Source organism: Neltuma alba, unplaced genomic scaffold, assembly GCF_004799145.2.
Source record: "Neltuma alba isolate B1F8T4 unplaced genomic scaffold, ASM479914v2 tig00012451_pilon, whole genome shotgun sequence".
Taxonomy (NCBI): domain Eukaryota; kingdom Viridiplantae; phylum Streptophyta; class Magnoliopsida; order Fabales; family Fabaceae; genus Neltuma; species Neltuma alba.
The window spans coordinates 178773-200605 of NW_021636930.1; the positions used below are offsets into that span (position 1 = coordinate 178773).

The window sequence follows — 21833 nt, forward strand, 5'->3', positions numbered from 1 at the left end:
AGTTAATTATCTGAATAAATTTAACAGTCAAAATTGACATAATTAAGCTACGTTTTCATAATTTTCGGAACAAAACTGAGACTTAAAAACTTCCGGACACTCATAGCTCCTAACCAGATACTTCCAGGACAAAAATTACACATTATCCCCTTTTTTTATTGGAAACAATGAAAACTTTAAAATTGCTTTTCTTTCGGGTGAAAATTTAAAATTGTTTTTACGTGCATGTGGGAAGCCCATATCTTTATTATATTCTCTCTCAAAAAAGGCCCTAAAGAATAAAGATAACTAGCTAAGGACTCGACCACGCTAAAAATCTGGAGCCATCCATTTCTATAATTGCTACAACTAGTTTTGTTTGTTTTTAATACTACTCTACAGCATATAGTCTCACATAGCTAAATCCATAAAAATTAGAGAGTCATCACATTGCGTTACCTTTCACAATATTGGGTGATGGGAAATCTGTGATGATGTTTGTTTAAGAAAAAGGGGAAGTGTAATAAGATATTCCTCCGGTTTTAAATATAAGATCCTTTTTGTAGTGTAAATTATATTACAAAAGGAGTCTTATATTTAGAACCGGAGTATTATGTTGACTATGCATGGGATAAATAGAGATATACTCTATTAAATATTTATTTATTTATTTTTATCGAGGTCCATATCAGGGAACGTGCTCTGTGACCTTCGCCGAAGGTGCTTATATAGCTTAAGGGTACAGAACAGATTGAGAAGGTGGTTGCAGCTGGAGGTAGAGAGAGAAGTGATTTGAGGAATCCATCATTCACCCAAATCTTCATATCTTCGTCTACACCAATCAATAATCCATGTTTTCTTTGGCCTCTTCATCATCCTCTCAGTCCAAACCCAAATTGACTTTCGAATACGATGTCTTCTTCACTTTCGATGGTTTGGGAAGTCGTCTGAGAACCTTTCTTGAGAAATGTTTGAGTGACGCAGGAATGAAAACTTGCATTCATGACATGGTCAGGGATTACTCCAGATGGAGGATGATAGAAAGGTGTAGAATTGTGATGGTGGTAATCACACCAGAGTTGGTTGCGTCCGACATATGTCTTGACAGATTGAAGAAAATAATATCGTATCCCAAAACAGTGCTTCCTTTGTTCTATGGAGTGAGCCACGACGAATTTCGTATGCAGTTCGAGAGTTTCTATTTGCGAAAATTTCGCATTGAAGGAATTCCCGATGGAGCGAATCTCAGTGAATTGAGTGAAGCTTACGGATTGAGATTATGGGAATTTGGGGGTTATCGGAATCCGCAACGAAGAGCCAACGCTGAGTGTTCTTCGCTATATGGCTTCACACTGTCGCATGATTTTGGGTAACAAGTAGTCCTTTTCGGCTTTTCCAGTTTTGTGATTTTTACCTGCCTGCTAGAATTCATGAAATTCACAACGTATATAATATGAAAAATTGCAATCAAGTCTTAAAGAATAAATATAATTATCAAAAAATTCTAATAACAAATTAAATAGTTTATAATGGTAAGTCTCACAGTAAAAAATGACAATTTAACTTGTCATTAGAACTTGTTGGTAGTTATTTTATTTTATTAGAACATTATTATAATTCTCCCTATATCATATGTTTCAAAAAAAAAATAGTCGAAAAAGTTATGTCTTTATAATAAATTGTATAGGAAACCTGTATGACTTGTTTGGCTGGTGAATAGCATTGTGATTTGATATGTAATTCTCAAATTAATGTTGGCAGTTTAGTGGCCTGCCTTTTTCTCTCCCCACTAACAAAATAGGTGGTTCGTATCAGATCAATTGATATTTAGACTTGGATCAGGGCTGAGGGCTGACGCCATGGCTAAATGGCCAAAAAAACAAAAACATAAAAGTGAAAGTGACAAAAAGAATCTTGAATACGGGAAATTTAAAAAAGGTAGCTAACGTTTCAAAATGACGAGAAAGGAGAAGAAACCTAAATTAAAATTATGAAAGCATGGAGAAATGACTAAAATATTCTTGTGTGACTAAGTTGTTCTTTCAAGTTCTATTGTTGTTATTTTCAGTTCACAACCTATTATTTTCAATTTACAAGTTATATCCTAAAAACAAGTTCTGCTTACTAATTCAAAACTTAAAATTTCCTATACAAAAGTTGTTAATTCGAGTTCTATTATTGTTATTTTCAATTCACAAGTTATATTCTAATGACAAGCATCATTTTCGATTCAAAAGTTGTTAATTTGAGTTCTGCACTTGTTATTTATTTATATGTTATGTCTATCTTCTTTATATATTATGTCACATAATGGCATATTGGTCATTTTTTCACATTTTCATATACATGAATATATATAATATACTCATCTAATCTTTAATATAGGATCTAATTGAGGAGTTTATGTTGGTCCTATATACAAGATTTATTTCAAATGTTTATTAGATTTTTTTTTCCACATTAGCCCTATTGCTATGTTCTTAATAATAATCAAGTAGGAAAGGAAAAGAGAGAATTATAGAAGATACTTAGGATATTTTAGAAAAAAATATGTTATATTAACTAATTTAACTAACATATTTAATATACTCAAATTAGTTAATTAGGTACTATATTTACGACGGGAGGATCATTTTTCATCACGTGTACCTGGGTCTATTAATTTTTAATCTAATTCTAATTTTAATTTGCCACCAGGGACCAAGAAGTAGTCCATAACCTTATCGCAAAATCCATATCACAAGTAGGGGTTCAATCTCGCGTTAAAGAAGTGCTTCGCCGATTAGGCTGGGAATCCCACAGTGAAGAAAGTACAACCATAGTCAGAATTTTGGGGGTTGGTGGTATTGGTAAAACCACCATTGCCAGAGCTATTTATGATTCAATTGGTGGGCATTTTAATTGCAAAAGCTTCCTTGCTAATATCAAGGATGTGTGGAAGAACAAGAATGGTAAAGTTCTTCTACAAAAGCAACTTCTTTCAGATATTCATGTGAAACCTATTAATCAGGGATCGTATAGAAGAGCCCTAATTGTGCTTGATGACGTAAACCAAGTAAGTCAACTTACTGAACTGTCTGGAGATAGAGAGCAATTTGGTAAAGGGAGTTTGATTTTCATTACAACAAGAAATAAGGATTTACTTGATGACTTTGTTGACATCTCATATGAAGTGGAAAAGTTGGACGACCGTGAGTCTCTAGAGCTTTTTGGCTGGCATGCATTCAAAAACTTTGGTCCAACAAATGATATTGTGGATCTTTCTATGAAAGTAATTACTTTATGTGAAGGGCTACCATTGTTTCTTGAAGTCATAGGCTCTCTTTTGCATAATAAGACAAAATCAGAGTGGATAAAGATATTGAATAAATTAAAAAAGGTTTCAGGTGACCAAATACAACATAAGCTTAAAATCAGTTTAGACCTTTTAGCATATTCAGAAAAGAAATTATTTTGTGATGTAGCGCACTTGTATGTGGGACGGAGTAAAAGTTATGTTATAGATTTGTTTGAGAGCTCAAGGTTCCCATTGTTGGCCAAAAAGAGCTACACAAAATTGCCCATAGAAATGGCAATGCAAGTACTTATTGAGCGTAGCCTTGTAAAGGTTATCAATGACAAGATTCATGTGCATGACCTGCTGCAAGAAATAGGAAGGGAAATCGCACCAACAAACAAGCAAAATTTCATACATACTTATGATGTTTTCTTAAGTTTTAGAGGCGAAGATACGCGTAAATCATTTGCTACTCATCTTTATAATGCCCTAAAACAAGCAGGAATTGAAGTCTTCATGGATGAAGAGAGAATTGAAAGGGGAGAACAAGTTTCATGTTCATTACTGCAAGCAATTGAAAATTCTAGAATTTCAATTATTATATTCTCAGAAAATTATGCTGACTCTAGTTGGTGCTTGCAAGAATTAGAGAAAATCATGGAGTGTTACAAAACAACTGATCATGAGGTTTTTCCTATATTCTATGATGTGCAACCATCTGATGTGCGCAAACAACAAAATGCCTTTGGAAAAGCATGGGAAAGGTTTATAACAAGACCCTCAAGTAGTAAAGGTGAAAAATCGACAAACAATTTGAAGAAAGTCCTTGTTGAGGTTGCTAACTTATCAGGGTGGCATACACAAAACTACAGGTACTATTGTCTTCTTTACGTATTATTTGAAATAGTTAAATTCCTTTTTTGGCCAAAAAAAATAGTTAAATTTCTTAAGTTCACTTTTCTGTGTCTATGTATGTTGAATGCCATAATTTTGTTTGTAACAAACGTAGATTCATGATTAAGCTAATTTTACATACTTACCTACTTAAAGACCAAAGGAACATTAAATATATGCACAAAGGTATATGGTATATAGACAAGCATAATACACTATATGAATTTTGTGAGCTCAAGTTTTCTATACTTAGGCCCTAAGAGATGAGTTGACTCCAGTTATCTTAAAAATGAAAATAACTGATGTTCTAATCAATCATGGAATATAGGTAATACAAGAATAGAAGGATGAAATCTAGCAGCAAAACTTGGTCATTTTCCAACATGTTATTCTTATTTCTTATTATGGCTAACTATACATGTCAATCATGTTCTTGCTATTACAGTTTTATACCATGCACTTTTGATTCTTGGCAGAATTCTAGTAATCTAATTTCTTGATGTTGCCAGAATTGAGGCTGAGTTACTTGATGATGTTGTTAAAACTATCACAATGAGGCTAGACAATAGGGAATATATTTTCGTTGCTCACCATCCAGTCGGTTTAGAGTCTCGCATGCAAGATATCATCCAATTTCTAAGTGAATCAAATGGGATTACCATAATAGGCATTTGGGGGATGGGAGGGATTGGTAAGACGACGATGGCTAAAACTATCTATAATGAAATGGGGCAAAGCTTTGTGGGAAAGAGTTTCCTAGCAAATATTAGGGAAGTATGGAAGCAAGACAATGGTCAAGTTTATTTGCAAGGACAACTTCTCTCTAGCATCTTAAGAACAAGAAGGATCAACCTACTGAATGTAGGGATAGGAAAATCTATAATCAAGCAAAGTCTCTGTCAAAAAAGAGTATTTCTTGTATTGGATGATGTGGATAATGAAGACCAACTCAAAGTGTTATGTGGCAGTCGTCAGTGGTTTGGTCATGGTAGTAGAATAATTATTACTACAAGAGATGAACGCCTACTTCAGATCCTTCAAGTGGATAAAGTATTTAATGTGAGGGGAATGGATGATAATGAATCTATTGAGCTTTTCAGCTGGCATGCTTTTAAGCAAGCGCTTCCTGAAAGAAATTTCACTGAACTTTCAAGAAAGGTAGTAGCATACTGTAGAGGTCTGCCACTAGCTCTTGAAATCCTTGGCTCATATTTGTTTGATAGGAAAATACCTTATTGGGAAAGCACTTTGAGTAAATTGGAACGAATTCCAGATGGTAAAATATATGAAATTCTAAAAATAAGTTATGATGATTTGAGTGAACAAATAGAGAAAGAGCTTTTCTTGGACATATGTTGTTTTTTCATTGGGAAAGACAGAAGCTATGCTATTCAGGTATTAGATGGTTGTGGACTTTATGCAGAAACTGGAATTACCCATCTAATTGAGCGAAGCCTAGTAAAGGTTGTAAAATCTGGAAACAAAAGCATACTTGATATGCATGGCTTAATACGTGATATGGGAAGAGAAATCATTCGTGGGCAATCACCAGAGGAGCCAGAAAAGCGTACAATATTATGTTTTAACGATGAGGTGTTGGATGTGTTAGAAAGCAACACTGTAAGAATGTTTAATTTCACAAATTATTAGTTTTCTTGCATTTAAATCTTAATATATATTTGTTTCTTCATCATTCATTATGCACTCCTTGAGTTGCTGACAATAGATTATATTTTTTTGTTCTCTCGTCTTTTCCTATTTCACAGGGAACAATAGCTACCAAGGGATTATCATTAAAAATGCCAAGAAGCAATTCAGTATCCTTCGGTACAAATGCATTTAAGAATATGAAGAGGCTTCGTTTACTCAATCTTGATAATGTACAGCTTAATGGAGAATATGATTATCTATCAAAAGAATTGAGATGGCTTTGTTGGCGTGGATTTCTCTTAGAGAGTTTGCCAACAGACTTTAATGTAAAGAAGATAGTCGCCATTGACTTAAAGTGGAGTAATCTCACAAAAGTGTGGGAGAAAAGTCAGGTATTTGGAATGAGCCTTTGAAATTAAAAATATTAGTAACAGGATTTGTGTTATTTTTCGTATTATTTTATTTATGATTTTCATTTTGAAATAATCTCTTTGTATAGGTGCTGGAATCCTTGAAAACTCTCAATGTGAGTCATTCTCATTACCTAACAGAAACACCTGACTTTTCAAAATTACCACATCTTGAGAAGTTGATACTTAAAGACTGTCCACGTTTGTCTATGATTCACCCTTCCATTGGAAATCTTAGGCATCTTATTATGTTGAATTTGAAAAATTGCATTGGCTTAGAGCATCTCCCAAGAAGTATATATGACTTGAAATCTTTGAGAACTCTCAATCTTTTTGGTTGTTCAAAGATTGAAAGGTTGGATGAAGACATTGAGAAAATGGAATCCTTAACGGTTTTGGTGGCAACTCAAACTGCTATAACACAAGCACCCATCTCACTGGTGAGATTAAAGAACATTAAATATGTTTCTTTATGTGGTTATGAAGGATTGTCACGTGATGTATTTCCATCTCTTATTTTGTCTTGGATGCCCCCAACAAATCATTCAAAGTCCTTGTTTCAAGCATTTAGGATCATGCCATCGTTAATCAAGATTCTTTCACATCCTTTGTTTACCAAAAGTTGTGAAATGTTTAAAGCAAAACAACGATCATCTCAAGCTTCATGTAAAAAGACTCCAGCATTGATTGGTTTTGGCGAGCAAGTTCACAAGGAAAGATCAAAAACATTCATGAGTTCTATAACAATTCATGTAGGCGAGTTCAACGAAGTTATAAACACACTTTTAAGGAGCATTTCACAGGTTATTCTCTTTATCTCTCTACTGCCACCATGCATAGTTTAGTTATGTTTCAAAAAGAATGCCTTTTTGTACGTGTTTAACTTAAAAGTTCAATGCATGCTTTTATTAATATCATGTAGTTTAGGGGAGGCGTACACTTATAATGATCTATGAGCAAGCGTAAATGCATAATAATTCACATTAACTATGTTTTTTAAGTGTTTAGAAGGCATCTAGAAACTTCCAATTATGTTTAAAATAACATGTAACTTTGAATAGGTTATGCATGTTTAATAAGGTTTTAAAGCATACTGCACTACATATTCAAATATTGGTTTGTACTGTATACCTTCATCCGAAAATGTTTACTTTCAATTGATTCGGAAATAAATCTACCCCAATCAATTAATATCCGAACCTCATTCTCAACCATGTTGAGTTAAGCAATAAAGGCATTTAACCTATTGGTCTATAAAGGTTAATTGGCTTCTTCTCTATTATGTTCATGACTTAGGGATGGAATGAAAAAGGATTTGGAGTTAATTCTCTTCCCGGAGACAATTATCCTCATTGGCAGAATTTCAAAGGTGAAGGATGTTCAATATGCTTTGAAGTTCCTAAAATTATTGGCAGAAGCTTAAAAGGATTGATTCTGTGCATAATCTATTTGTCTTCTCAAGACAACATGACGTCTGTATATTATCCTGTTGGTGTCCTGGTATCAAATCATACAAAGGGTACCATTAAATTGTACCAAAAAGATGCAACAACTGCTTCAAATGATGAAGATAATTGGCAAGACATCATCTCTAATTTGGAGACTGGTAACAGAGTGGAGGTTATAGTCACTTTTGCTTGTGAATTGAAAGTAAAACACACAGTTGTCTATTTGGTATATGATGAAGACGCTATTAAGAGAATCATGTACTGAATGTCTCTTTGTATGAAAAATATTGTATAGGTATTCTTGGATGTGAAAACCAGCTCTACCAAGTGCATATTCAAATATATAAAACGTAAACAGAGGTGTTTTTAGTTGTTAATTAGGTTTGTTTTTACGGTAATAGTTTTTTTTTTAATTGATACCCAAGGAGCTTAATGGCAACGATTTTTCGAAAAATTTAGCTTCCTCTAACTTTATGCTAATGTGTAAGTTTTATTAGAAGTTCTTGACATGTATCTGACGGCTGGCAACTGATTAAAATGTGATGACAGAGCCATTATCTATAGCTGTTATGATGTTTATCTCTGTTTCTTTATAATAAAAAACAGAGCTAAACAGACTATCATTTTAGATTGTATAAAGAGCAATTATCTTCGTCTGGCTTCACTTGCAGCATTCTTATTTATTTAATGCGCATGTCTGAATGGTTGGTTCTATCATAAAATGCATTACAGAGACTAAAATGCCCCCTCAATTTTTTCTTTTTAATTTTCTTCTCATAGTTAGATGCAAGTTCAAGTGGATTACACTCACTGAAGCAAATTTGGCAAACATTAACATGCAAAGAAAGAAGGCAGAGATAGTGAAGCACCAAGTGATAGTTGAAGGCAAAAGCATGCCCATTATTCCTATGAATCCTAGCTAGCGTGCTTGCCAATCAGAAATGTAGATGTTCTTAGGCCTTTTCTTATGTAACACCGGAGGAATTGAAGAGACAGAGAATGGCAGTGCAGGCCAAGCCACCACAACATAAATCAGAACCTGGTTGCGTTTTGGTTTTGAACAAACAGCAAGATCTAGTCAGAGAACCTACAAGTTCAACAGCAAAAACTACGAAGCCTAGTTGGTTATCTTCGTGTGGTGGTGACGCAGAAGGGGTCATAGGCATATTAATTGTGTAAGTATCACTTGCCTTGGGGATAACATAACATTAGGACTGGTAGGATTAACTTGTTGAACTGAGATATCGGGAGAAACGGGGGGGGTTTGGACATGTACCCCAGGGCTCTAACTCTTTCGGCTTGTTGAAGAATAATAACTAAACAAATGTGCAGAGAACAGTGGCAAGAATGTACTTCCAAATTGATAAAACCTTAATTAATTTGAAATTACTATGAAATTTATGCAAAGTAATTCAATCACTATTATCATGGAGCATAAAAATGGCATGACATATTACTTGGGGGAAAAGTATCATTTTATTTTTTTTCGTTCAATATTATGTAGCGAAAATTGGGTTTCATAAACGGTCTTTAAGATGGCCAATTTTTTTCCCTTTTCTTTTTAATTTGATAGAGAAAAAAACCACACCCAAAATTTTCATTTTATTTTGATGATCTGTAACATAAATCTTATAAATTTTCATTTTACTCAATATCATTTTGTTCTTTTGGCACGTCTTTCGTGTAAATAAGGATAAATTTGACTTCTTTTTTTTTTTTTTTTGGAAGAAAAGGCAAAATGATTAACACTATAATAAAATTATTAGTCTACATCACAAAGTTAGTTACTTGTAAAAAGGTCTGAAAAAAGGGATAAAAAAACCTATAGTCATTACATTTAGAAACAATTACTTTAGAAAAAAAAAAGCAGGAGTTGTTTAAGTTCATTATCCAATCCCCGTTCTGAGGCTCTGCAAACATGAGTGGGATCCGCAAGCTACTTCTTGAAGCAAATCAAGGTAAGTTCAGATCCTTCCTTAAACAAGTCTTTTCCCATGTGTAATACCCATAGCAAGATATGCCTTAAACAAGAGTTGTTGAAAACATCTAGAGCTATAAAGATTTTCTGGAGCTTGAAACCTTGGATAGGAATGCCTTCGAATAGAATAATAGCATGTATTGAAATTTATTTTTTAATTTTCCTCTTGAAAAGCAATATTATCTATTCTTTACCTGCAGATGGTGTATCCAAAGAAGTTGGTATGGAGACCGATGATCTTTTATCTTCAGTGATCTGAGGAGAAGAAAAAGTTATACTGAAGTAGGAAACCCAACTTGGAAGGATTAGTTTGACTAAAGATGCGTTTAAGATGAACTTAGTTCGGGGGAAAAAAATTTTAAGGGGAATTTCAAATCGTGAGTTTAAGACTTGAGGATATAATGTAACGAAGGATACAGATTTTGAGTGGAATGGGCCAGATGTGGGCTTGGTATGAAATAAGCATTGGGCCAGCAATAAGGTCAAACCCGTTTGATGCAAAAACAAAACGGAGCGGAAAGCTCTCTTCCTCTCTCCCTCACGCAGGAAACACAGTGGGAGATTTAATTAGATTTTATTATAAGTTTTAAATATTTATTTTATTTCATATTTATAAAGTATTTTTATCGAGGATTTTTTTTTTTAATTAAAAAGATGAAACACGAGACAGTGAATAGCTAAACTTTTAATATGAAATATATAGGATCAAGTATGGGCTAGTATGAGTAAGCACAGGTATCTGAAAACTCTCTCTTTCTTTATCCCAAATTGAATACCTGCCAAGTTATAAAAATAGTTAACATATCATGGTTCCTTCAATTTCGAATTACTATTAATAAAACTTTCAAATTTGAATTGAAACCATGAAATTATGATGATTGAATGAGAAAAGGATTGAAATTAACTAAAGTAGCAGAGGAAGTGTCAAATTTGGAGTAGGCTGGAGCATTTATTAGTTGTTCAATAATTTTCGAAAAAACAGAGCAAATAAAAGTAATCATCAGGTAACCCATTACCTTTTTCAATGTTTTCAAAGTTTTACAATCCACGTAGCTGGACAAAACTAGTTTGAGATTTAAAGAGTGCACAAGCTGGTTGGTTGGCGAACAGTATAGTAATTAATCATCCAGTTAAGTAGCAGCAGTGTACCTTGTTCTAAAGATCCATTGGGCAGGGCTTGCTCTGCGAAGCCTTCTCTTTTCGAAACTGTGATCAGCTGCAATCAAACGTTAATTACTAAGAGGAGTGGAGTTTAAAACCTAGGAAGCATTCTAGTAATGAATTCTTATATAAAGATCCTAAATATATAAGATCTTGTTTGTAGTGCATTTTAATTTTTTTTTAAAAAATAAAGTAGTTATAGAAATCATCCAAGTTTTTTTTTTTTTTTTATCAATGGCATAATAGTTACTTGGGAGTATACCTTTACATGTATGCGATGAAGAGTTTGATTTGATGTCAAGCGATCCGTAGATTTGAGATGTGAGCAATTTTTGGCCACTCTGCTCCTGTTTCTCTTTCACACCTTTCCTTTAGAAGTGGAGATGAAAACAGCTCTAGTGTTTGTAAATTAGCAAGGCGATGCATTCCTTCAGGAAATGACTCCAAGTTTGGACAAGAGCTAATGAAGATATGTCGGAGTGAGTGGAGATCACAAATCCACTCAGGTAAAGCCATGAGGTGATCGCAGTAAGAAAAATCGATTTCTTGGAGAGAATGTAGGCAACGAAGGTCTTGACACCCCACATCAACATACTGTGAATCAAGGTCGCGAATCCACAATTTTTTTAGTGTTGCAGGTAAACTTCGCATATGATGGAATGGTTTCTTTAGACTCGAAAAACGCTCAATAGCAAGATGTTCAAGAAAGGAGAGATTTTGCATCCATCCCTCAGGTAATTCTTCCATGCACATCCTATCAATGACAAGAAGCTTAAGCATGGATAGAGATTCAGCAAACTGTGTTTTCACATTTAGTGTGTCCAGCAATGGCTTTGCGCTACAATCATTTAATTGCAAAAACCTCACGAGATTTGGAAAAGTAGGCATGTAGTTTAGCTGTGGGCAACCCTGAATTTGTAAGAATGAAAGACGTGAAAATGGAGTTAAAGAATGATGCCACTCAACATCTCTAGTATTTTGGATATCTCCCTCCCTTACCCATCCCCTCAAACTTCCACACCTCGTAATGCGTAATTCCTCCAAAGATGGGAAGAAGTTAGTTGATGAGGAACATTCTTTATAATATATGCACTCCAATTTATCCATCCCCATTATGCGAAGAGCCTTGAGAGAAACAAGCCCTTCCAACGCTGCCAAATACTGACAATTGTGGATTTCCCAGAACTGCAATCGAACAAGATTTGTACATGACAAAAGCCAATCGGGAAAGCATATCCCTGGGTACTCTTCTATTTTCAATGCCTTCAAATTTCGATGAGGGCAAAGATTTTCCAATAATTGCATGGCATCATGACTTCTCATTTTTGAATATTGTCCCCAATTCAGGGTCAAGGAAATGAGGTTTTTCTTTGTTCTCAAATTAACACTCTCGGTCTCCTCCTCTACATTCCTCACTAAACCAAGTTTCTCAATGGTTAACCTACCTCTGAGATTAAGTTCTTTTAATTCATTCAACTTGGCCTTCTTTCTCTTCTCATCATCATCACCCACTATGAAATGTGACAAATTTTGCAGAGTCGTCATTCTGCCCAACCCAATCGGCATCCCATCTTCAAAGGCCGTGCAATCTTCTATATCAAGTCGACGCAAGTGTATTAACTTTGTGATAATATCCCTAGAAAATTTAAGATTATCACAACCTTCCAATCTCAATGTCTGCAAATTGACCAAGTTGCTAATACTTTCGGGCAAACGAGTCAATTGAGAACACCTAGAGAGATTAAGATACCTCAGATGGCTCATTTTACCTATTGATTCAAGCAAATCACTTTTGCAATTATGTGACAAATCTAGACTGCGCAAGCGCGTGAACACAAAAGAATGGGATGAATTCTTTTCATATTCTCTCTTTGTTTTGAGAGCGGTTCTCGATCTACCAAAGCCCCGCAAATCTTGTGAACTATCAAAGTTATATTCTTTAAGAGAAGCATGTATGGTACACCTCACAACATTTTGTCTCCCCTCAACATATAGACAATGATCAGGGCTAATAATTGATCGGGACAAGTCATGCATCAAATCATGCATTTTAAAAGCTTTGATTTCACCTAATTTATCCATCCAGACATCTTGCAAGAAAGACTTCATCAACAAAACATGGACATAGTCTTCGCCAACATCTTCTGGACATCGTTTCTCAACTTCACTTTCAAGGAAGCCTTGTGCCATCCACAAATCAATCAATATATCCTTCTTATATATCCAATCTTTTGGATATGAAGAACAATAAGCAAAACACTGTTTTAATTCAACTGCCAAACTGTCATAACTTAACTTCAATACTGGCATAATTGAATTATTGTCTTCACATAACTTCCAAAAGTCACCTTCCAAAATAGCTTCCCAATCACTTTCCTGCTCTTTTGAGCGCAACAAACTCCCCATTACTCTTATTACCAGCGGAACACCCTTACATTTTTCTGCAATTTTTTGGCTAATAGACTCCAGATTTTCGGTCATCATTTTATCTTCCTCTAATGCCAACCTTTTCAACAGAGTCCAAGATTGGTCATTTGTCAGTCCTTCCAAAAGATATGGCGTTTTTACACCTATTTTATTGGCTACCGCCTGATTGCGTGTAGTCAACAAAATCTTACTACCCTTAGCACCACACGCCAAAAAGTTCCTTAACTCTCCCCACTTTACGGGAAAATCATCCCAAATATCATCTAAAACTAGCACAAATTTTTGGCCAGCTAAATTTTGTTGCAGCTCATTTTGAAGTAGTTCTAATGATTGATCGTCCTGTTTTTTGCCAAGTAATGATTCGAGTATCTGCTTAACAAGTGCATTTACATTAGAATCTTCAGAAACACACACCCACATTCGCTTGTCGAAAAAACGTTCCACGTCAGCATCATTGTACACCAATTGAGCAAGAGCAGTTTTACCCAAACCCCCGATGCCGACAATAGCAACCAAGGAAACCTTTTGATGGCTATTATCATCATTCAACAACAAATCAATTATGTCCTTCTTGTTTCCCTCCCTACCAACCATCTCCTCTTGGAGCACAAAAGAACTAGTTTCCCTCCAGTTCCTCCTTTCATGCTTCGTTTCAACATCTCTTCGATCTAAATTCAACTTAGACATAGTTTCAACAACACCATTAATTTCCCTCTGATTTTTCTAATCCTCCTTGCAATTTTGCGGCGAAAAGCAATTGGGTTGGAGGACGAGAAGAAGTCACGTACCTTTCCCTTTCCATCCCTCTCGCGTAGCAAATGTTGAGTGTGGATCTCATCAAGCAAGTCATCTGCTTCGTAAAGAACTTGTCTTAGCTTCGTTATCCAGCGCTGGATGAGTTCCGCAGTGTGCTGCTTTTTGTCAGCATCAGCAAGCACGGCTTTGATGTCTTTAACAGTTTCCTTCAGCCATTCAATCTCAGTCTCAACCCCATAAATGGAAGCAACCTCCCTGAAGGCTGCTGAAGCCAAAGTGTTGATGAGACTTGTAGCCACGCCATATGGGACTTGCTCGGCCATCCTTCCAAGACAAAAAGAGAGACTCTGGTGGAGTTCGGTGACTAGATCTAGCAAAGATGAATCTGGAAAGACTATGTTCTGACAGTTCGTGGCCTATATAGAAGAAATATGACCATAGTTTTGCAAGCTAAGCCACGTGAGGTGACAACCAACCAACCAAGTAATTAATCAAAAAGGAGCTCGTGTTTCTCGTGATGGCTGCTTGGTCTGTCAGAGAGAACAGCCTGGGATCCACGTCCTGATTAACTTTTTTCAAAATATGCTTTCAATGCGGCACGGAACGTCTCCATTGCAGGTTCCCTCCATTTCTCTCCATTTAATTAAAGCGCAGCGTTTAGGGTTAAAAACAAAATCTGGGCCGCCGCTTTATGCAATGACGTTGAGCCGTTAATTGCCATTTCATTATCTTTTCTCTTTCTCTCCGTTGTTGCTCCTCAGTCCTCACCCGTCAACCCCATTGTCGTCGGCACAGTGGCTTACGGTTCTCTTCCTTCACCCATCTAGCCGTCCTCATACCATTGGTAATTAGTCATGATAGAGTGGCCTCTTCATTCATCTATCACCCATCACGGTCCTCTCATCCGACAGAGATTTCTGAATGTTCGGGCTCTTCATCATCCTTGTTTACTGTGGTGCTCTTTGAAATATAATACGATGAGATTCGTTCTCTTCCAAGGCTGATTAGATGAAACAACTTCGAATAGAGGATCTTTGTTCTGTTTATCCCCGCATGCCATCTATTCATTTTTGAGGTGGTCGAGCTTGATAATTTGTGTATTCCCGTTTTGATTATTAATTAAGACCTCGTTTTGGTTTGATCTGATGCACTTTCTTGGGACATTTTTCTCAATCCCACAAGGATGGCCTCTAATATGTATATATATTATTATGATTTCATCGAATGGCTCTGGGGCTTTTATCACTTTTTAACTTGATTTATGGTACAAAATGTGAACTGCAGAGGTGGGTATAGAAAGAATGGAAACCAAACGGTTCCCTGCTTTATTATTTTTCTGGTTAAAAGATTATAAGAAGTCACCAGCCAAAAACTTAAAAGGGATGAAAATAAACCAACAACACTCCTTTTCTCCGATGATTTCTTTTCACAGACCACTCGTGAAGTTTTTTGGAGGCAATCCAAGGAGATTCCCGTTCTGATGAAGGAACACGATCAGCTGAAGCATATTCATGGACGGCATCCAGATCGCGAAAAAGAAAACCTGATCAGTTTTGTTTTTCACCCTAAACGCTGCGTTTAAATTAAATGGAGAGAATATTTTACAACTAAACTAACTTCACAGTTAAACTTTCAAACACTACTCCATGTCCTTTTTCAAACACTACTCTATGTTTTTTTTTTAATTATTTTACAACAAAACTAATTTTTTTATTAATCATCCAAATAACTTTTAATTTTTTCAACTAACTTTTTAAAAGTATTTATCCAAATATAAATTGCATTACATTAACTGATTTTTATTCTAACTTTAGTTATAAAAATCAGTTGAGTTAGAAGTCAGTTTTACTCGACGTCAATACAAATATATCCTAGTGGAGACTGGAGACATTCCGTGCCGGCTTTCAATGAGCCTTCCCATTAATCCCATACCACCAACTAATGCTTAGTTTATATTATCAGAGTGACTTCTGTGTTGGTCTGTGTGTTTTGATTTTCTAGTTTTTATAAAAGAATTGTCGTTTGTATTAGTTAAGAATTGATTTCACATGTTATGCTTCTTTGAAAGAGCCTAACGTCACGATTCGCCGTTGCTTCCTCGAAAAACCGTACAGTGTCCTGCTTTCCCCGTGTCCGCGAAGCCTACTTGGGGAGGACAAAAACAGTAACGGTGAAATTAATTAGTGGCTGAAGGCACTCGTAAATAAATATTGGAGGTAAATTAATCAAGTTTCCCCTGCTGTAATTATCTTATTTTGAGGTTGCTTTGTTTGTTTTGTTTTGTTTTTTTTTTTGGGGTCAGTTTAAGGCCTAACCCCAACATGCTAAAAGCAAATTCCTTCATCCTATATGCAAAGGGTGCGTAAAATTATACTACTCGCCATCATATAGTGACCTAGACAAGCAAGCTAATCGGTATATAGTTATATCAGTTCTTGAGAAACTGCTACTTCGATACTTGATGAGGCATGAACCAATAAAAAGAATTCAGGGAAAAAAAACATGTCCAGCTACTTGCAAGGCAGTAAAGGAAAAACACAAAAAGGCTTAAAAGAATTTGCCTTCTCAATTAAAACGATCATGTAACCATCAACGATTATCCAAGTTCATTACATTATCATTATGGCAGCAAATACTGGAAAATTCTCCATCAGACTTTTCCAGAGCTCCATCCAGCGACTCTGAGAGACGGGCCTCCCACAAACCTAACCTACAAACTGTCCTGTAAGTGTCATAACTGGCTACCCTGAGGCCATTTGATACTAATTCCCTCAACAATCCACTAATTTGTTCACTACTCATTGCATTAATAAAAGCTTTTGACAACCCAGGTTCCCAGAAAACAACAATGGCACAATCTTTATCCACCAGTTTAACGTCAAACTCTCTAGAAAAGATGCCATGAGATTCCTGAAGTAGATTCTTCAACATGCTTGCCGTGATCCTGAACTGAACTCCCCATAAGAAAACCAATTGTTCACTGTTAACTTTTCTTGTATTATTTGCCCAGATGCTAATGCTCTCATCAGCCAACTCTCTGGAATCAGCTGTCCATGGATGGAATACATTGGTGAAGTCTTGAAGCTCAGCGGCCAAATGCTTATTGCCAGATTCAGTAACGCATGGGGAAATTTTCAATATAGAGCAGATCTTCATAAATAAATAGCATATCCTTAATGCATCAAGTCCATCATTCTTGCCTTCATTTGTAGTAGCTGAATCGAAAAACAGGAAAGTAAAAGAGAAAGAAAGAAAACATATGATTAAATTGCCAGCTTTAGACGTCATTTACCCAAAAAGAAAATGAAATAAAAAGGGACGAATTCTCCATGGCTCTTAAATTTTCGGAAGTGATGCATGCAAGGATTGATGACATAAACATGGTAAGTAGCTTGAGGATAGGTGCGAATATCAGGATGAAGGCTTACCCTGGTCAGGAATTTCCACATCAACAGTTGCAAAAAAATGATTCTTCAAGTACAATAAAGCAGCAGATATGCTGGTCATGTTTCTCACAGCCTCAAATTTCTTCGTCATATGATTCACATCAATTACATGGGAGAAAACTGAACGGAAAGAGTTTATAAACTCATTCACTTCAGAAGGAAGGGGAGCAATGAATTTTGAATGAATAAACGCACAATCTGCAAATAACAACAATAAATAAAAAGTTAACAGAGGGAAGTAGACCAGGCCAACAACATAAGAGAACTAAATTAGGAGGTTTCCATCTAGGATATACACCATCAAGGCATTTGTGGAAGAGAACAGGTTTCTGTGAAGCAGAAATCAACTCGATCACCTCTCGAAACCCACGAAGCTTCTTGTTCTCCTCCTCTTCTAATTTTTGACGCTCCCTCTGCCGAGTAAAGTCATTATTATTTCAAGAGAAGGGGAAATGTTTCCAGTAACTAGACGAGATTAAAAACTTATCATCACCTCAAACAAATCCTTATCCTCTTCCGACTTCATCAAAACAAGACAGATAGCCAGAGCAGTATTACCCTTTCCAGGCACCAGCAAAGGAACAACATTGGGAAAGTTTACTAGCATCTACAGCCACCACAAAATCCAACAAACACAACCCCAAAGTAAGTAAGAAAAATGATTTGATCAGTTATATGAAGTGGGGGTGATCAAGCTAGCATATGCTTAAAAGTCAAGACATTGTTACTTCATTCTACCTCCAGAATCAGCTGCACTTGTCTATCACTGCAAACATCTATTGTGAGACAATGTCTTGAGCCGAACATTTCACTTCCCATCACAATTTTCCTAAGGGAGGCGAGGAGAGCATCTGCATGGTTAAAGAATAAAGGAAAGTTCGAAGAACGACCTTAATCCAAAAGAATCTGCCGAAGATATTCTTACCATCTTTGCTTGTGCTTTTGCCACACTTTTCACAACTTTTTATCCAATATTTGATCCGTGATTTAATCCTTTCAACAAAAACAGTATCAGCAGTAGTAGAGGTTGAAGAAGAGTTATTCACATTAGGACAAGGCATGTAATTCCCTATCTGCATTTTAGCTTTAGACTCTTGTACTCTAGATAGATACGATACACCTGCCACACAGGGTTAAGAAAGCACATCAGCGCCTCAAAATAAGTAGCAGAGTTGTAGACTCTTTTAAAATAGCATGGCATTTGCTATCCATATCCACATATTTAAGTAGGCCACACATATTGGTGGAATGAGCATGAAAACAATATCTGTCCAGGGGCACAAGCAAGTCCTCAAATCCTACTATTAGAGGAAATCAAGCAGTGATTGATTGATATATAGATGGCACAAATTGTTTATGCTTTTTAGGTATACATTCAAATCGTATTAAAGAAAAAATGGCTAGTGAACCTAATCAAGCCTTATGCCAACTAAGGCAGAAGAAAGTTTTCAATTTGGTTCTTAGTCTTACTGATTCTGAAGGAAGAAAGGGAGATTAATGCAGATTTCATTCTTATTTCCTTCCACAGCATCATCCTAGAAATGAAAAAGGAAGAGATCCTTCTATGCTCAGCATATGAGAAAGAAAGTGTAAAAAAAAGACTAGCATAGTGGAAGATGAACAATAGCAGCAGGCTTTGTCCAAGCAAACAAATAACACTTATATCAACGGAGCCTGAGCAGTTGATTATCTTTAGTCATAATTTTATTCAACCACAAAGGGAAGCGAAAAACTCCAAAACCGCACTCAGCAAGTCCCAAAACCACTCAGTCATTGCGCTCTTACGATTTCCCTTAATACGAATAGCTTTTTACAGACCAAAAGAATTTGTAACGAAAAAAATCAGGACATTAAGAAACTTTACCATCGTATATGCAAGCATTGAAATCAAAACCTTCACGAGCCATGGACGTCAGATATGATGTTTGGCATGAAAAATTATAAGAAGGCATCCCCGTTCTCAGTTCATCTCTGGGAAACAAAAGAAAATTGTACCTGCACCATATCCGTTAGGTCACTTTGTCGTCCCCCCTTCCACTCTACAAGCATCACTTGGAAAGGAAACTCTCTTGTCACCCTTGATAGATAAGTGCATTTTGAATTTTTTTCCACTACAAATAATTTCTTTCAATGTAACCTCTCATTGGTTGACAGATAACAAATTGCTCATTTGGAAACTTGAGGCCCTGCCACTCTTATTGTTTGACTCAATTACTCCTAGCCATGAAATATGTTAAAGGAAGCATTAAAACAATGGAGGGATCAAAAATCAAATCAAAAGATATCATTCCCAATGAGAATTTGAAAATGTTCCATTTGTCAGGACAATGATAAAAATTTCCTGTGCAACTTGCAAAAGAGAAGGTGATACGTGGTACCCACGGGTTAGCGATGAACTTATTGGAGTCGGCAATTGAAAATGGACAGACAGCAAACTGAAGTAGCTGAAACCGCTCGGCGGAGTGCCTGGCCTTGCAATAGGCGATTTCCACCGTGTCGAAGGGAAGCACACGGTGCCACGAAGCCGAGAAAGAGCCTGTCTTCTCCATAGATACTGCTACGAAGTCAGAGTTTGAAACATGGGTCTCTAACTCCTTCAAGGATTCCTGGAAGTTGGTCTTCGTTACCTGCTTCACCTTCCATTTCTTGTGCACGTTGGTGCAGAGAAGTCGCCTCTGCAACAACAGAGACATGGATGCCGGAACTATTGCCGGATTCAAGGTCCATGGATCATATACCCCGGGGAAATCGGGTCGGGTCCTCGGATGCTGCAACTCTCTCATTCTCTCTCTCACAAAAAATATGGAGAATTTTGTGAATTCAATGTTTTAATTTAATCCAGGAAATTTTTTTATGTTAATTACAATGAATTATTTTAATTTTAAAATGATGGAAATAAACAGATAACAATTAGTTTTTAACTTATAAATTCATTATATAAAGATAATGATTATTTTGACGCATTGCGTTTACTCCCCAACAAGTCAAGCAATACATACGTATATGTATTGATTTTTGATGGAAAATATATATGCATTGGTAACCTCTTTAACATTTGAAACTTTAAGATAAACCTCTCTAAATTCTTATATTTATGCAATTATCTCCTCTATGATTAATTTTTTTCATCATGTATCAGCATATAACTTCAAATTTATGAAAATTATCTGCATATAACTCAAAATAAAGAGCTAATATGAACACAAAAATAAACTCTACATGAATATATAATTGCATCCGAATTTAAAAGTTTAGAAAGGTTTATTATTTAATATTAAAAATTAATGGATTATTCGGACATAGTTATTTTTCTTTTTGCCAACATATTTATATATAAAAATTTTATGTAATCCAACTTAAGGGGTGTTTAACAGTCCTTAAAAGTGCTTTTAAAAAGCACTTTTCTGCAAAATGAAACAAACTCCTCCATATATTTACTTTGTAAATTGTAAAAATACTTTTAAAACCATGGTTTGATTTCCATCCAAACACTTTTTGAGATCATAACAATTCATAAATAAATTCTTTATCCGAGTTTTTTTTGGGTAGGCTTTGGCACCCGTCATTAACTCTTTTAATGCTTGACACGCTAGTATTTTATATTTGCATCTGCAAAGCATATTACTTCTGCAATATGAATTGTTTTAAAATATCACCTTTGTAACTTTTCAAACCTTTATAAAGCAAAAAAATATAAAGTTATAAACATCTTCTCGCAATTGATTCTTATTTCCGCAGCACTGCCTAGTATTACACCATCATCATAAAGTAATAATTAAGTCACCCTACCACACATTCTCATCTCCATCCTTAGATCAAAAAATGCATCTGGATTCTTTCATAATCCTTTTCTCTCCGTTTCCTCTCACAATCACATCTTCCTCAGATAAAAAGATGGATGGTTTTATTTAGCACGGGAAGAACATGAATGCTTTTTCAGTCTGTGGGGAACAGACTAGCTTAGGTGGAATCTGGAAATGGAAGCAGGAGCGGACCATACCAAGAAAGTACTATGAGCAATCCAGTTCGGGTATATATGCTGGGACAGTTGGGTATCAAGGTGTAATAAGTTATTCGGACGGCAGGGGAACCATGAACAACGGAAAGCAACCAACAGCTTCTTCAGAGCAGCTGTGGACCAGGATTTGAAGAACAAATGCATGTTCTACAAGGATCAGACAGAGTTGCAGCAGAACCACACCCAAGAAGAGGAAGGCTTCGTATAGCTAACAACGGACCGCTCTACACTACAGGATGGAAGAAGCAGCTATGGGGGAGTAATCAAAGAACACAATGGAAACTGGATATGCGGTTTCAGTGTGAAAATCACTTCTGTACCGCCAACGATTGCTGAACTAATAAGCTACATCCATGGTTTGCAAATCTGTTGGTCGAGGGGTCTGAGGA

The 21833-nt window shown here is 35.9% G+C and overlaps 2 protein-coding genes across 3 annotated transcripts; one reads left to right on the forward strand and one right to left on the reverse strand.

Annotated features, from left to right (window-relative positions):
• The first annotated feature begins 754 nt into the window (after positions 1–754).
• Positions 755–8032, forward strand: LOC114727147 (TMV resistance protein N). Of its 2 annotated transcripts, none has more exons than XM_028913870.1 (5): positions 755–1348; positions 4660–5770; positions 5917–6192; positions 6300–7013; positions 7507–8032. In XM_028913870.1, the coding sequence occupies exons 1-5, from the start codon at positions 831–833 to the stop codon at positions 7921–7923; spliced, it is 3036 nt and encodes a 1011-aa protein (XP_028769703.1). In that variant the 5' UTR covers positions 755–830; the 3' UTR covers positions 7924–8032. The 2 variants fall into 2 exon arrangements, with proteins under 2 accessions (XP_028769703.1, XP_028769704.1); XM_028913871.1 differs by having other exon boundaries at positions 6300–6650.
• An 8490-nt stretch (positions 8033–16522) lies between these two features.
• Positions 16523–20183, reverse strand: LOC114727149 (poly(A)-specific ribonuclease PARN-like). The gene is made up of 8 exons (XM_028913872.1): positions 19809–20183; positions 19291–19421; positions 18352–18546; positions 18165–18277; positions 17920–18033; positions 17725–17839; positions 17409–17624; positions 16523–17195 (listed from the first exon to the last, which is right to left on the reverse strand). Exons 1-8 carry the CDS (start codon positions 20117–20119, stop codon positions 16570–16572), a joined length of 1821 nt encoding a protein of 606 aa, XP_028769705.1. The 5' UTR covers positions 20120–20183; the 3' UTR covers positions 16523–16569.
• Between the last annotated feature and the right edge of the window lie 1650 nt (positions 20184–21833).